The 17,686-nt window shown below is 45.3% G+C and overlaps 2 protein-coding genes across 2 annotated transcripts; both read right to left on the bottom strand.

The window, feature by feature from the left end:
• Window positions 1-6,565: 6,565 nt before the first annotated feature.
• On the bottom strand, window positions 6,566-8,562 carry LOC140315880 (tripartite motif-containing protein 16-like). Its single transcript, XM_072393476.1, has one exon. It carries the CDS (start codon window positions 8,560-8,562, stop codon window positions 6,889-6,891), a length of 1,674 nt encoding a protein of 557 aa, XP_072249577.1. The 3' UTR covers window positions 6,566-6,888.
• A 526-nt stretch (window positions 8,563-9,088) lies between these two features.
• Window positions 9,089-16,339, bottom strand: siglec15l (sialic acid binding Ig-like lectin 15, like). Its single transcript, XM_072393378.1, has 5 exons — window positions 15,898-16,339; window positions 14,964-15,326; window positions 14,600-14,688; window positions 9,548-9,595; window positions 9,089-9,343 (listed from the first exon to the last, which is right to left on the bottom strand). Exons 1-4 carry the CDS (start codon window positions 16,337-16,339, stop codon window positions 9,584-9,586), a joined length of 906 nt encoding a protein of 301 aa, XP_072249479.1. The 3' UTR covers window positions 9,089-9,343; window positions 9,548-9,583.
• Between the last annotated feature and the right edge of the window lie 1,347 nt (window positions 16,340-17,686).

The following is a 17,686-nucleotide window of genomic DNA, read 5'->3' as shown; positions in this document are numbered from 1 at the left end:
TCTTTATTATGTTCTGATTCATAAAACTTCAGGAAGAAGAAGAAGACACAGGATGAACTTTCCTTTTCCTATAACTGAACATGTCGACTGCTTCTGCGGCTCCACGTGTTGGACTGAAGGAAAATGAATTTCTGATTAAAAAATGCATTATATTCTATTTCTCTCTATTGTTTTCTGCTCACAGTTGGAAAGTGAAGCTTTGTGTTTCCAAATGATGAATAATTCACACTGATCCTGCTCAAAATGACACCAAAATGATGCAGAAATGACCCCCAAGAGGCACCAAACAGCCCCAATCAGATCAAAGGGCCACACTGAGAGGATCAATCAGCTGGTCAGAGGTTATTGGTTTGTTCATGTTCAGCGAAAGATTTGCTGCATTTCACACAAAGTGGAACCAGCCTGAAAATAAACTTCTGAACAAGCTTTAAAAAGAGGTTTTTTTCCTCCTCTGACTCACAGGAAGTGCTGTGAAAGAATCCATTTCCATCTGGAATAAAACGATGAACTAAAACAACATATTTCAGGCTAACCTTCAGCATCCTCCAGCTCTGTGTGAATATTTGTGATTTTTACTGTTCACACATGAAGCTTCGGTTCGAGCAGCTGGATGAAATAAAAGATTAAACATCCTTATACTGAGCAGACTAAAATGCTCAGAGATCTAATAAATAATTCAAACTGCTTCTTCAGAAACACGAGAGGAGAAAAACCATCAGGCTGCTGCAGAAGCTGCGACTGGCTGAGCTCGCATCAGAGTTAAAAACACATTAACTGCTCAGATGCACCGCGGCGCAGAAGCCGTCCAAGTTCCAGGCTGCAGAAAGACGGTGAAATGCACTTCCACCTGCTGCCACCAAACTTTACAGCCGAAGCTCTGAGCTTCAGCGACTCGCCACGTCCTCTGCAGTCCGACCGCTGCACTGCTGTCGCTGAATATGTTCCTTTCACACACAAAAAGTCCTCCTAAGTCCAAACAAGCAACCACAAAAACGTGAAATGATCAGAATAAGAAGCTAAATTATATAATGAGATAAAAAAATGACAAAAAGCCTGATGCAAAATCTAAAAATCCATGAAAGAGACACAAAACAGTAAAATGTGAACAAAAAAGGATGAAAAATGACACAAGAATATAATATAATATGACAAGAAACATCACAAAGAGACCCCAAATAACCACATTACAACACAGAGTATGAACAAAACAAGCTGATAAATGAAGAAAATGACAAATTGATGCACAACAAAGAGACACAAAACACAAAATTAATTAAATAAAATGCAAAATAACACAAAAGTACTAAAAAGTGATGCAAAAAGTGACCAAACTATGATCCAAAATTATCCCGGATGGTGGAGCTCCTCCCTCTGGATGAATAAGCTCCTCCCCCGGATGGTGGAGCTCCTCCCTCTTATGGTGGAGCTCCTCCCCCGGATGGTGGAGCCCCTCCCCCCAGATGGTGGAGCTCCTCCCCCTATCTCTAAGGCTGAGCCCCGCCCCCCTCTGCAGGAAACTCATTTCAGCCGCTTGTATCCTCGACCTCCTTCTTTGGGTCAGAACCCAGATCTGTGAGCTCAGGTGAGGGTTGGAACAAAGATGGAGCAGGAACCTGAAAGCTTCTCCTTCCGGCTCAGCTTCACCAAACGGACCGGAGCAGCGCCCTCATTCCTGCTGACGAAGCCCCGATCCGTCTGTCCATCTCTGATCCAACTCACCATCACTCAGAACCAGAACCAGAGATGCTGAAACTGCTCCAGCTGAGGCAGAGACTCAGCCCGACCCGGAGGTTCAGAACCAGGTCCAGAGATGCTGAAACTGCTCCAGCTGAGGCAGAGACTCATCCCGACCTGGAGGGTCCAGAACCAGGTCCAGAGATGCTGAAACTGCTCCAGCTGAGGCAGAGACTCATCCCGACCCGGAGGTTCAGAACCAGGGCCTCAGATCTGGAGGAGCTGACTTCCATCCCAGCTGAAGGTCATGGCCTGAAGAAGCCAACAGAACCACAGTTTCTCATAGTTTACTGTTAGCTTTGATGTTATATCCTCATTTGTAAGTCGCTTTGGATCAAATCTAAATACAGAAACAGAACCACAGAACCCTGAGGTTCCCAAACCAGACTGTGGAGGAGGAACGTTTGACCGGGTCGTTATTTTCTCCTATAATAACACAACCTGTCAGATCTATCTGAAAGGTGATAATGTTCTGCTGCCTCCATGTTAGCGGAACGCACAGCCTGTCTGAAAGGGGCTTTTGTTACCTGCCCTGTTAGTTAAGTGCGGTTCCAGCAGCTGAAGTTGTGTCAGTGTTTCCAGTAAACTGGTGCTGTGTGGGTCTGCCGTAGAGAGGTGTGAAAACCCGCCGATCAGAAAACATCAGAACAACAGAAAGCTGCAGCTCTGAATCTGAGGTGAACGCGTCTCCGTCCGACTGGATCAGATCCAGTACAACACACACTCATGATGAGCTGAAGCTGAAGGTTTGCACACATCCCAGAGCAAGCAGAAGATCAAACATGCCTTTAAGGGCTTTATGGGTCACCATGGAAACTCAGCATTGGATGCTTCACACTTTCAACCACATCCTGGAGTCACACGGTGGGTAAACACACAATGACAGAAATCATTTATTCACACGAGCAGCAGCAGGAAGTGAAGCTGAAACCTGCTGCAGCTCCTCGACTAAAAGTTTCAAACGAGCCGGCCTGAGTCTGACCGGAGGAGTCCGGGCGGCTTCACATCAGCACGGCTGTTTTTAGGTTTCAGGAGCCAGCTGCAGGGGAAGCCTCAGCGGCACCACAGAAGCTGATGTTCAGACACCAAACCGCATATGCACTTTGGTGTCTGAGGCTCTGGGTTTGTGGCGGGTTTGAAAAGAGATCTGAGAGATAAAATATCTACAACAGAGCCCCAACACCCACAAACAGCAGCTGTGTGGATGTTCTGCAGACAGTGTGGGGGTGTTGTCCTGTACTGATCTTCATGTTAATGTCCAACGTTAAAGTAGAATCAAACAAACACTTTTTACAGGATAAAGTCCTTTCATAGCAGCGTGATGGGAGTTTAGATTAAACTATGGCTCCCTCTGCTGGTGACTGCAGAGAAACAGCAAAGCTGGAGTCAGTGAACAATAACTAATCCCTGAGTTCATAAACAGACCTTTCTGGGTTTAGGGACTTAAATTACTGAGTAAAAGTATTGATCCAACACTGTGACTGAAATGGATAAATATGTGGACTGGGGGATGAGTGACAGCACGACATTTAGCTTTTAAATACTTTCTGTCCTTTTTTAGGTACGAGCTCGATGAGAAATATTTTCTAAACATATTATGTTCTATATTATCTCTAATCTGATGTATATTACTTGATGCAACACTGATAAAATCCCATCAGATGAAGCATCTTCAGTTGTTTCTGTAGAATCTTAAGTGAACATCTGGAAATTCAGAGGAGTCTCCTGGTCTCATTCTCACCTGTCTCCTGGTCTCATTCTCACCTGTCTCCTGGTCTCAGTCTCACCTGTCTCCTGGTCTCAGTCTCACCTGTCTCCTAGTCTCAGTCTCACCTGTCTCCTGGTCTCAGTCTCACCTGTCTCCTGGTCTCAGTCTCACCTGTCTCCTAGTCTCAGTCTCACCTGTCTCCTGGTCTCAGTCTCACCTGTCTCCTGGTCTCATTCTCACCTGTCTCCTGGTCTCATTCTCACCTGTCTCCTGGTCTCAGTCTCACCTGTGTCCTGGTCTCAGTCTCACCTGTCTCCTGGTCTCATTCTCACCTGTCTCCTGGTCTCAGTCTCACCTGTCTCCTGGTCTCAGTCTCACCTGTCTCCTGGTCTCAGTCTCACCTGTCTCCTGGTCTCATTCTCACCTGTCTCCTGGTCTCAGTCTCACCTGTCTCCTGGTCTCATTCTCACCTGTCTCCTGGTCTCAGTCTCACCTGTCTCCTGGTCTCTTTCTCACCTGTCTCCTGGTCTCAATCTCACCTGTCTCCTGGTCTCATTCTCACCTGTCTCCTGGTCTCATTCTCAACTGTCTCCTGGTCTCTTTCTCACCTGTCTCCTGGTCTCATTCTCACCCGTCTCAGGGCCTCAGTCTCACCTGTCTCCCGGTCTCATTCTCATCTGTCTCCCGGTCTCAGTCTCACCTGTCTCCCGGTCTCATTCTCATCTGTCTCCTGGTCTCAGTCTCACCTGTCTCCTGGTCTCAATCTCACCTGTCTCCTGGTCTCAATCTCACCTGTCTCCTGGTCTCAATCTCACCTGTCTCCTGGTCTCAGTCTCACCTGTCTCCTGGTCTCACTCACTTGTTGTCACTCAACTTTTCACCCTCTTGGTTGAGGATGTTGAGTGTAAAACATTCCCCACAGGTACTTTCTGTTCTTCTCTCTGCCTTTTATTGTCTTCATGTTAAACATGTTAGTTTGTGGTGTCCCTGCTGTTTGTTCTCGTTTTGTTTTTATCGGCTGAAGAAAATGTTTCTATGCTGTTAAAGAAGAAACGCCAGAACAACAGAGCTCACAGAATAATAACTAACTAGAAAATCTCTGAAGAAATTTTGATGGGTGCCAAGCTGCTGCCCGTCGAGACAGAGAGGCTGTGCTGTGCTGAGAGCTGCTAGTTGCCAGTAAAGCATGATATGATCATAATCCAGTCTGAAATATGAGATTCTGGCTTGTTCTGGTGAAATCCGCCTGCTTTAGACACATAAGGCCCAGCTGATCTGTTCAAAGTAATGGGAACATGTGATTGAGTGCGCCGTATCGCGCGCATTTGTGTTATGAGTGGCTGGCATGAACCTGTTATCACAGCTGATGTGTTCAGAATAGTTGAAACATATGAGTGAGTGCGCGCTATCACCCGCATTTGTCTCGTCAGAGGCTGGCATGAACCTGTTATCATACATAAGGCCCGGTTGATCTGTTCAGAACAATGGAAACATGTGAGTGAGTGTGCATTTGTCTCATGAGCAGCTGGCATGAAGTTGTTATAACAGTTTAACCATGTTGGCTTCCCTGCTTCTGCCCTGCTGCTGCTGCCCGCTGACAGACAGAGGCTGTCATGTTATATTATATTAGGAGCACAGATAAAACAGGCTGGCATAATGCTGTTACAACAGGCCAGCCATGTTGACTCTGCCCTCATCAGCCATCTTGGCTCTGGCTTCATCAGCTGTGATAGAACAGGGCAGCCATCTTGAGTGAGGTCATCATTAGTTGCTATGGGCAACAGCTGTGCCTTCCAACTGTCAAATCTGCACCTCACTTTGTCCCCTTAAAATCATGGGGTTTTCATTTTGAGGCACAAGTCTGGAACAAACGCTCGCTTTTCGAAAAGTAGAAGTCGTATCCGAATAATTCTTTCACCGTGAGCGCCAGAAGGGACGGGGGAAGCCAGCGGTGTCATTTTTATTCTTCTATCCCCCGTGGCTCCTTTTTTATGGCAGTTTTAAAATGAGTTTTGCGACTGATTTCATGGCTCGGCCGTTTTATAATGGGATGGAATGTTCCCTCTCTGCGCTCAGAGGTGATTTGTGAGAAATCTGTGAGGCCCAGCTCAATGACAGTCACATTGGGTGAAAGAGGACTAAAATACCTACGTTTTGATGTAAAATCTATCCAGATCAGGCAGATATTTTGGACATGAGAGGCATTTGTTTGAGAAACTTTTTTTTAAAGATTTTTAGAGTGGGAGTTAGAGTGTGAACGACATGAGATGAGCTCCTCTGGCCACCTAAAACGTAAACTGCCGTTGTGTCAAAGCCGTATAAGCTATTAACAAGCCCTTTACCACAGTTAAAGCTGAGTCTTTCCTGTCACATACAAACTTTGAATGATGTGTGTGTGACGCTGTATGGCTGAGTTAGGAGGCCTCCAAGGGGAGGAGCCTAGTTAAGGCCTTCTCAATGCATTTTCCCATTAGGAATTTGCCCGCTTTTTCCCAATTTTCCAGAATTCCGGTCGAGTAATGAGAGAGAAAAGTCATAGCACACTTCTCCAGATCGGCGCGCACGCAGCGATGTGTTTTTTATTCCAGTCGGACCATCGCTGCGGGAGGAGTAGCGCGCCGAAAAAAAGGGCGGAAACGGGAGAATAATAAGTATGCACAATAGTAATATGTGTGCCTTGCCTTTGGCATTGGCACCCATAATCATAATCATCTTTCATAAATCTTTCTGAGAGATGGAGGAAAGAAAAATCTTTGTTGCATAAATTCAAATAAAACTGGACTCATTTCTCTGCGATGAAGCTGTTTTATTGAAGAAAGTCAAATATTTTCTGCTCTGAACATGAACTCTGAACTTTGTGCTGTTACAGGAAAACTGCCTCAGTTATACCCTCACATCAGTTTGACATTTTCTCCGTCAGATTTCACACAAACACTGAAATGAAGACAACAGAAAACACTTTGTTCACTCCTTCAAAGTGGTATTTGCTGTGAAAATCTTCACTGGTTCTCACATTAAAGCTGATGAAGGATCTCCTGATTCCTGCTGATCCTGGAAATGACCGTTTCTGAGCACCTCAGAACAGACTTCCTCATCTGTTAGTTGATTTAGAAAACAGCAACAACATTTGATCTCTGAAACTAATCAAAGTCAGTGTAGCTCCAGAATAATTTTACATTTACAAAGTGATGAGATGTGAACAGAATCTGTGATAAAGGAAGGTCTGCTGATCTCTCTGTTGGGCTCCATGAAGTGGAAGAGAAACAACAACATACAGACACATCAACACAAGCATCCAACTAACATTTAGAGCTCAGAGAAGTTTAGATTTTCATGTGGAGAAATATTTCTGTGAATAAAACTCATCATTAGCAGTGATTTCCTCCATGGCTGCACAAACACAGGAAAAAGCAGCAAATAAACAGCAAAGAGCTGACAGGATACCTTTATTCCACTTTACACAACTCTGCTGTGTCTCCATAATAATGAGGCATAATCCCAGCATAGAGCGGCTGAGTGAATGTGGTCTGGACTCTGTGGAGCAGAGTCATGGTTCCAGAGACTCTGTAGAAGGACAGAATACCTGCTCTGTGATCCAGGTACACTCCGACTCTGGAGGATACAGGACCTGAGATGGAGGTTTTCTTGTTGTTGTACATAAATCTATAACTGTTTGGGTCACACTCTAATGCCCAAGATTTGTCATTATAACCAAATACACATTCACTCCCACCTCCTGCTCTGCTGATGTTCTTGTATGCGACTGCGACACCAACTCCTCCCCCTCTCCTCTCCACCTCCCAGTAACTACGTCCAGTCAGACTCTCTCTGCTCAGGACCTGCTGGCAGCCAGTAAATCTGTCTGGATGATCAGAATAAGACTGAGGTTGACGCATAAATGTCACTTTTCTGTTCCCCTCTGACAGGAACAGCTCTCTGTTTGCTGTGTTTGGATCCAGTTTGATTTCACATGAATATTTTAAGAATCCAGCTCTGCTCTTTGGTTCTGGTTCTGACAGTAAAACATCCACCTCAGTGCCTCTCAGGGAGATGTTGGTCCATTCCTCTCTCAGGATGTCCTGTAGTTTCTCTCTGAGCTCTGACACAGCTGCTGTCACAGCCTCAAAGTGCCTCAGAGGACGGATCTTGATGCTGGATGAGGGTGTAGACTCCCTGAGTGCTGACACTGAGGGGCAGTTCTGCAGAAACTGGGTGTGATCCTCTGTGTCTGAGAGCTGCTGCAGCTCAGCATCTTTCCTCTGCAGCTCAGTGATCTCCTGCTCCAGCTTCTCCTGAAGCTCTTTGACTCGACTCACTTCAGTTTCCTGCTGGGATCTGATCTGCTGCTTCACCTCAGAGCTTCTTTTCTGGAGGAGACGGATCAGCTCAGTGAAGATCTTCTCACTGTGCTCCACTGTTTTATCAGCAGACTGATTGATGGCCTCCACCTGCTGCTGAAGCAGCTTCACATCTTTCTCTCGGTCCTGGACTCTCTGCTGGATTTGCTGCCGACTCCCCCCCAGCTCTCTCTGCCTCTCAGTCCTTTCTGCTGCAGCTGACACTGTGTCGTGGCCTTTATGTTCCTCCACAGAGCAGAGATAACAGATAGACTTCTGATCAGAGCGGCAGAACATCTTCTTCACCTCATCATGAAGAGAGCAGATGTTCTCCTGGAGGTTCTTGGAGGGCTCCACCAGCTTGTGTTTCTTTAATGGAGCCACATCATAATGAGGCTGAAGGTGATTCTCACAGTAAGAGGCTGGGCAGGTTAAACAGGACTTGATGGCTTTCAGTTTTCTTCCAGAGCAGAAATCACAGGCCACATCTTCAGCTCCAGCATAGCAGTGATCAGCAGGAGCAGCTTGGAGTCCAGTCTTCTTCAGCTGCTCCACTAAAGCAGCTAACATGGTGTTCTTCCCCAGGACAGGCCTCGGTGTGAAAGTTTTCCTGCACTGAGGGCAGCTGTGGATTCCCTTCTGATCCTCTCCATCCCAGAAGCCTTTAATACAGTCCCTGCAGTAGCTGTGTCCACAGGGAAGAGCCACCGGATCCTTCAGCAGATCCAAACAGATCGAACAAGAGAAGCTTTCTCTGTCCAGCTGAACTCCTTTCTGAGCCATTTCTCCTCTCAGATCAGTGACTGAGTCGTCTGTGTTCCTCACAGCTGCTGCACCTTAAAGACTTTGGACTTTAACTTGTGTCATCAGGCTCTAATCTTTCCAGGAGGAGGAGAAACTTGAAATAATATCCAGTAAGTAATAAAAACTGAGTGGTTTTATTCACCATAAAGACATAAAAACAGCACAAAGTTCAGCTCATTGTGTTTGGATCTGATTTCAGAGAATGAACCGATGAACTTTTCTGAGATGATTAACAGGGTAAGAACAGAACCAGCTGCTGGTCACACCCATCATCAGCCTGCAGGTCTGCAGGGAGGGAACAAGGAAACATGGGCAGAGCGGAGCTGCTGTGTTTGAAGACTATTGCTCGAGCTCACTTTAAAAGATTACAGGACAGTCTGCCTGCTTGAAACAGAAAGACAAAGATCTGAATAAAAGGTTTCATGACTAAAAGACTGCATCCGCCTCCTGATGCAGACCGAGACGAACCTGGACTATATTTAATGAACCAGTGATTTCAGGGAAAGAAAGAACTGTGGCGTCTCTGTACCTCACAGTCAGTTTATTACAGATGATGCATGAGAAATGATGCAATAAAACAGGTCAAAAATCCAGAGCAGGAAACATTCAAAGAGCTCCAAACTAAAAATAAACCACATGTAACTTCAACATTTTTGTTTAATGAACCAGAAGAAGCTTCCCACCGTGCAGCAACTGGACTCTTCATCAGATTTCTCACATTTCCATCACAGCTGGAGCTTCAACTGAGAATATGTGACGCCTGAAATTACAGCCGTTCAACTGTTAAAACCAATTAATTCGGTTTGTTTCAGTTATACTCTGTACAAGTCGGATTTCTTTGGGATTCAGTCAGATTAAAAACTGAATCGAGCCCAAAATACAAGAAAATAATCACGACACATCTTTAAAAATGTGGCAGAGAAAATAAATGTGAGGTTTTAAACATAAGTAAGAAAACACTCACTTTCATCAACCTGCTGCTGTGTGGACAACGTGGCGTTCACCTGCGAAGCTGACAGAGACGACTCGTTAGACAAGAGCTCAGCAGCTAATTTACCATGAACACAAACAACAACAAAGCGACAGAAACGGGGCCCACCTTAGGCTGTCACAGCTAACACTTTCACCATAACTGCACAACTGACGGGAAATCATAAACGTGTCCAAAACTATGTTATGCTAGGTTTTGTCCTGACATGTTTAAATATACACAAACAGGTTCCCGTACAAATCTGTAAAATCTGTGTTAATAAGAGCACTTTTTCATGAACTATTAATGAACCTCCTTTATTTACCTACTGGACCTCCTTTGGTTACCTACTGAACCTCCTTTAGTTACCTACTGAACCTCCTTTGGTTACCTACTGAACCTCCTGTGGTTACCTACTGAACCTCCTGTGGTTACCTACTGAACCTCCTGTGGTTACCTACTGAACCTCCTGTGGTTACCTACTGAACCTCCTTTAGTTACCTACTGACCTTCCTGTGGTTACCTACTGAACCTCCTGTGGTTACCTACTGAACCTCCTGTGGTTACCTACTGAACCTCCTTTAGTTACCTACTGAGCCTCCTTTAGTTACCTACTGAACCTCCTGTGGTTACCTACTGAACCTCCTGTGGTTACCTACTGAACCTCCTTTAGTTACCTACTGACCTTCCTGTGGTTACCTACTGAACCTCCTGTGGTTACCTACTGAACCTCCTGTGGTTACCTACTGAACCTCCTTTAGTTACCTACTGAGCCTCCTTTAGTTACCTACTGAACCTCCTGTGGTTACCTACTGAACCTCCTGTGGTTACCTACTGAACCTCCTTTGGTTACCTACTGAACCTCCTGTGGTTACCTACTGAACCTCCTTTAGTTACCTACTGAACCTCCTGTGGTTACCTACAGAACCTCCTTTAGTTACCTACTGAACCTCCTGTGGTTACCTACAGAACCTCCTGTGGTTACCTACTGAACCTCCTGTGGTTATCTACTGATCCTCCTTTGGTTACCTACTGAACTACCTTTGGTTACCTACTGAACCTCCTTTGGTTACCTACTGAACCTCATGTGGTTACCTACTGAACCTCCTTTAGTTACCTACTGAACCTCCTGTGGTTACCTACTGAACCTCCTGTGGTTACCTACTGAACCTCCTGTGGTTATCTACTGATCCTCCTTTGGTTACCTACTGAACTACCTTTGGTTACCTACTGAACCTCCTGTGGTTACCTACTGAACCTCCTGTGGTTACCTACTGAACCTCCTGTGGTTACCTACTGAACCACCTTTGGTTACCTACTGAACCTCCTGTGGTTACCTACTGAACCTCCTGTGGTTACCTACTGAACCTCCTTTAGTTACCTACTGAACCTCCTGTGGTTACCTACTGAACCTCCTTTGGTTACCTACTGAACCACCTTTGGTTACCTACTGAACCTCCTGTGGTTACCTACTGAACCTCCTTTGGTTACCTACTGAACCTCCTTTGGTTACCTACTGAACCACCTTTGGTTACCTACTGAACCTCCTGTGGTTACCTACTGAACCACCTTTGGTTACCTACTGAACCTCCTGTGGTTACCTACTGAACCTCCTGTGGTTACCTACTGAACCTCCTTTGGTTACCTACTGAACCACCTTTGGTTACCTACTGAACCTCCTGTGGTTACCTACTGAACCTCCTGTGGTTACCTACTGAACCTCCTTTGGTTACCTACTGAACCTCCTTTGGTTACCTACTGAACCACCTTTGGTTACCTACTGAACCTCCTGTGGTTACCTACTGAACCACCTTTGGTTACCTACTGAACCTCCTGTGGTTACCTACTGAACCTCCTGTGGTTACCTACTGAACCTCCTTTGGTTACCTACTGAACCACCTTTGGTTACCTACTGAACCTCCTGTGGTTACCTACTGAACCTCCTGTGGTTACCTACTGAACCTCCTGTGGTTACCTACTGAACCTCCTTTGGTTACCTACTGACCTTCCTGTGGTTACCTACTGATCCTCCTTTGATTACCTACTTATCCTCCTGTGGTTACCTACTGATCCTCCTTTGGTTACCTACTGAACCTCCTGTGGTTACCTACTGATCCTCCTTTGGTTACCTACTGAACCTCCTGTGGTTACCTACTGACCTTCCTTTGTTTACCTACTGAACCTCCTTTGGTTACCTACTGACCTTCCTTTGTTTACCTACTGAACCTCCTTTGGTTACCTACTGAACTTCCTGTGGTTACCTACTGAACCTCCTGTGGTTACCTACTGAACCTCCTGTGGTTACCTACTGAACCTCCTGTGGTTACCTACTGAACCTCCTTTGGTTACCTACTGAACCTCCTGTGGTTACCTACTGAACCTCCTGTGGTTACCTACTGAACCTCCTTTGGTTACCTACTGATCCTCCTGTGGTTACCTACAGAACCTCCTTTAGTTACCTACTGAACCTCCTGTGGTTACCTACTGAACTTCCTTTAGTTACCTACTGAACCTCCTTTGGTTACCTACTGAACCTCCTGTGGTTACCTACTGAACCTCCTTTGGTTACCTACTGAACCTCCTGTGGTTACCTACTGATCCTCCTTTGGTTACCTACTGAACCTCCTGTGGTTACCTACTGACCTTCCTTTGTTTACCTACTGAACCTCCTTTGGTTACCTACTGACCTTCCTTTGTTTACCTACTGAACCTCCTTTGGTTACCTACTGAACTTCCTGTGGTTACCTACTGAACCTCCTGTGGTTACCTACTGAACCTCCTGTGGTTACCTACTGAACCTCCTGTGGTTACCTACTGAACCTCCTTTGGTTACCTACTGAACCTCCTGTGGTTACCTACTGAACCTCCTGTGGTTACCTACTGAACCTCCTTTGGTTACCTACTGATCCTCCTGTGGTTACCTACAGAACCTCCTTTAGTTACCTACTGAACCTCCTGTGGTTACCTACTGAACTTCCTTTAGTTACCTACTGAACCTCCTTTGGTTACCTACTGAACCTCCTGTGGTTACCTACTGAACCTCCTGTGGTTACCTACTGAACCTCCTTTGGTTACCTACTGATCCTCCTTTGGTTACCTACTGAACCTCCTGTGGTTACCTACTGACCTTCCTTTGTTTACCTACTGAACCTCCTTTGGTTACCTACTGACCTTCCTTTGTTTACCTACTGAACCTCCTTTGGTTACCTACTGAACTTCCTGTGGTTACCTACTGAACCTCCTGTGGTTACCTACTGAACCTCCTGTGGTTACCTACTGAACCTCCTGTGGTTACCTACTGAACCTCCTTTGGTTACCTACTGAACCTCCTGTGGTTACCTACTGAACCTCCTTTGGTTACCTACTGAACCTCCTGTGGTTACCTACTGAACCACCTTTGGTTACCTACTGAACCTCCTGTGGTTACCTACTGAACCTCCTTTAGTTACCTACTGAACCTCCTGTTGTTGCCTACTGAACCTCCTTTGGTTACCTACTGAACCACCTTTGGTTACCTACTGAACCTCCTGTGGTTACCTACTGAACCTCCTGTGGTTACCTACTGACCTTCCTGTGGTTACCTACTGATCCTCCTTTGATTACCTACTGAACCTCCTTTGGTTACCTACTGAACCACCTTTGGTTACCTACTGAACCTCCTGTGGTTACCTACTGAACTTCCTTTGGTTACCTACTGAACCTCCTGTGGTTACCTACTGAACCTCCTGTGGTTACCTACTGAACCTCCTTTGGTTACCTACTGAACCACCTTTGGTTACCTACTGAACCTCCTGTGGTTACCTACTGAACCTCCTTTGGTTACCTACTGAACCTCCTGTGGTTACCTACTGAACCTCCTTTGGTTACCTACTGAACCTCCTTTGGTTACCTACTGAACCACCTTTGGTTACCTACTGAACCTCCTGTGGTTACCTACTGAACTTCCTTTGGTTACCTACTGAACCTCCTGTGGTTACCTACTGAACCTCCTTTGGTTACCTACTGACCTTCCTGTGGTTACCTACTGAACCACCTTTGGTTACCTACTGAACCTCCTGTGGTTACCTACTGAACCTCCTTTGGTTACCTACTGAACCTCCTGTGGTTACCTACTGAACCTCCTTTGGTTACCTACTGAACCACCTTTGGTTACCTACTGAACCTCCTGTGGTTACCTACTGAACCTCCTGTGGTTACCTACTGAACCTCCTTTGGTTACCTACTGAACCTCCTTTGGTTACCTACTGAACCTCTTTGGTTACCTACTGAACCTCCTGTGGTTACCTACTGAACCTCCTTTGGTTACCTACTGAACCACCTGTGGTTACCTACTGAACCTCCTTTGGTTACCTACTGAACCTCCTGTGGTTACCTACTGAACCTCCTTTGGTTACCTACTGACCTTCCTGTGGTTACCTACTGATCCTCCTTTGATTACCTACTGATCCTCCTGTGGTTACCTACTGATCCTCCTTTGGTTACCTACTGAACCTCCTGTGGTTACCTACTGATCCTCCTTTGTTTACCTACTGAACCTCCTTTGGTTACCTACTGATCCTCCTTTGTTTACCTACTGAACCTCCTTTGGTTACCTACTGACCTTCCTTTGTTTACCTACTGAACCTCCTTTGGTTACCTACTGAACTTCCTGTGGTTACCTACTGAACCTCCTGTGGTTACCTACTGAACCTCCTTTGGTTACCTACTGATTCTCCTGTGGTTACCTACTGATCCTCCTTTGGTTACCTACTGAACCTCCTGTGGTTACCTACTGAACCACCTTTGATTACCTACTGAGCATTTTTTGGTGTGAAAGTTGTCAGCAGACATTTAAATGTTCCATAGATGCCTTAGCTAAACTTTGTAAACTTTGTTTTTGTGCCTTTATCTTCCAGGTATGGAGATGTTTTCTAGGCAAACTTGAAATCTACCTGAAAGTTTTCACTAAGGTTATGACACTCGAATATCTAAATGCATTTACGTATGTGTTAGCTGATGTTATGTTATAACTGGTGTCTCATAGATTTATGGACAAACAGGACTCACAGAAGTGAAGGTTATCGCTGAATAAACAATCTGAAGCTCTTGTGCTCCATCAGTCGGTGAGTTTGAGCTCTGCTGTCGACGATTTTTCTCTTCAGACATCACAAGACAACATGACAATGACAGAAAATATCAGTTATCAGTGTGTAGTTTGAGCTTTGTGACCAAACAGCAGAAAGATCTAACATCTCTTTTGTTTTTCTATAAAACCTGAGGCATTTGCACACAGACAGTCATGATTAGCGTTACAGGTGTGCACTTTATCTCTTAGGTCAGAACTGAAGATGAACTGTGACACACAAGCTGGAGATAAAATAACCATCTTTAAAAGCAGGAAACGGGCCAATGAGGACTGACAGAAACTCACTGAGGCAGTAAATGAGGATCACTGTTACTGTTACTATCATCAGCAGGACGCCGCCACACATGATCAGAATGATTCTCAGACCATCTCCATCTGGAAACAGCCTCTCTGCATCACCCAGACGGCTCTCAGCCCTGCAGGTGAACACCTGGGCCTCCTCCGCCAGGTACGGGACACAGCTGGTCTGGCGGTACGGTCCGGACTCCAAGGTCAAGCCCTGGTTCTCCAACTGGCGCCTGGAGGCCGACAGCCAGATGACTTTGGGTAGCGGGTTGCCTTCGACTTCACACTGCAGCCACGAGGGGGCGCTGCTGTCCTGGTTGCACGGCGTCTCCACCACAGAGACGCTCAGGATCTGAGGCGCAGCTGAAAGATTCAATCGATCCTCCGTTAGTTAAAGTTAAGATTTACGAGTGAAGGAGGACATTTTGAGGGGGCTGATATTCAAAATAAGAACACTTCTATTATGAATATACAAGAAACAAAAGTGCATTGTGGGAAACGGTAGGTGTGACACCTTCATCCATGATAGGAAAGTTGTACCTGGATCCATAAAGCATTTGTACAAATATTACTTAAATAACCAGAGTGCAGGTCTGCTGTTGAAGCTTCTGTGAGTTTCCTGCAGGTTTGTTCCAGGATTCTTTGCCTGTTTCATCCAAATTAAGAGATTGTTGTGTAATAAATGCAGTTTCTTCTCTTAACGTTAAACAGCAAAACACTATAAAGATAATCAGAATAAATTCAGATCTCTAACTGTCTAATCAGACAGCGGCTGCCGGATTTAGTGGTTAGAATAACCTCTTATGGGAAAAATCATGTCTATAATGTCCTAATTCAGCGGTTAATCTCAAGATAATTAGAATAAAAATTATTCAAACGTCTAAATAAGGCATCAAGTTGTTACAAAACAGGACAAGCAGAGAAAAGCTCTTACCGTTTACATAAAGATCAATCTTTTGCTGTAAATACTTTCTCCCCCAGGTTATAGCCTTGTCCACTTCCACTCGACAGAAGAAGGCGCCGATATCTGCCAGCTGTACTTTCCTGATGAGCAGCGACAGCTCACCCCGTCGAGGATCTCCGTTCAGGGAATACTTCGATCCAGGAACCTTACAGGGGTTGGCTGCTTCCACCGAGTCGTTTTTGACTGAACACTGAAAGAAGGGAGCAGGTTTCTGCTCTCTGGCCAGCCATTTAACAGTGATCATCCCTGAGTAGGCCTCCTCTCCTGCTGCGAAGGAGCAGCTGAGGACGGCGTCTTCTCCTCTGGAGGCGGTGACCACTGAAGAAACCGTCATCTTCCAGGAGGCAGAGCCTAAAGACGAGGGCCACACCTGCATGTTTAGGTCTAAAGTCTTAAGAGCAGCTCCAGTCATTGAGACCCCTCCTCTGAGGACCAAAACAGCTGCTGAGTTTCATTCTGACTGGAAATCACTGTTCAGGCTGAGTTTAACATTAAAACATCAGTAACAGGGAAAGGATCACATTCCTGATCACATTCCTGATCAATAAGATGGCTGAGGTTAGAACCTCTAAGTTCAGGGACACTGAGCCAGTGATCTGCTGCCTCCTGGTGTCACTTCAAGGCTTAAAACATTCATTTTTCATACATTTTATGATAGTTTGGGTTATTCTGCCACCAGGTGACTTTGGATGAAGTGTAAAGACGATGCGATGAGCTGCAGAGCGACTGAATTATAGAAAATAAATGTTCCCAGGATACCTTTAGTAGTTTTGCTGTTAATAACACTTTTGCTGTTTTCATGGCTTCTCAACTTTAGGTGTTTAATGACTCGGGGAAATGATCATCTTCCAGGAGACAGAGCCTAAAGACGAGGGCCACACCTGCATGTTTAGGTCTAAAGTCTTAAGAGCAGCTCCAGTCATTGAGACCCCTCCTCTGAGGGCTTAAACAGCTGCTGAGTTTCATTCTGACTGGAAATCACTGTTCAGGCTGAGTTTAACATTAAAACATCAGTAACAGGGAAAGGATCACATTCCTGATCAATAAGATTGGATAGTGGTATCATTGCCACATTTTGTGTGGGAGATCTGGGTTCAAATCCCCTGATCCAGTAGGGGTCCTCAGGCGAGACCCCCTCTGCCTGTCTGTAAGTCGCTTTGGATAAAATCATCTCCTAAATGCATAAACATAATAAGATGGCTGAGGTTAGAACCTCTAAGTTCAGGGACACTGAGCCAGTGATCTGCTGCCTCCTGGTGTCACTTCAAGGCTTAAAACATTCATTTTTCATACATTTTATGATAGTTTGGGTTATTCTGCCACCAGGTAACTTTGGATGAAGTGCAAAGACGATGCGATGAGCTGCAGAGCGACTGAATTATAGAAAATAAATCTAAAAACAAAGACACGAGTTCCCAGGATACCTTTAGTAGTTTTGCTGTTAATAACACTTAATGACTGTTTAATGACTGAAATTAGCCGTTTATCTCACATAAAGGTTCATCAGGAGCTCTGAGGTTTAAGGTAAAATGGTGCGATGAGCCAGTTATTAAGATGTCTGCTGAACATCTTTGGGTTGTTGTTCTTATGGATCAAATCAGATTTAAGATGCTTCAGAGTCGAATGTTTTCCCAGAAAATATGTAATCTGTTATCAATAAACACATAAATCTGTCTGCTCTTCATCAGGATGTGTCGTATGAATCAAAGAGTACTAACAGCAGAACTTAGATACAGAGAAATCTGAAGGTGAACCTTTA

The sequence above is a fragment of the Leuresthes tenuis genome, unplaced genomic scaffold, assembly GCF_036924035.1.
Source record: "Leuresthes tenuis unplaced genomic scaffold, fLeuTen1.0.hap1 SCAF_10, whole genome shotgun sequence".
NCBI lineage: Eukaryota > Metazoa > Chordata > Actinopteri > Atheriniformes > Atherinopsidae > Leuresthes > Leuresthes tenuis.
This window is presented reverse-complemented; position numbering and strand designations above follow the sequence as displayed.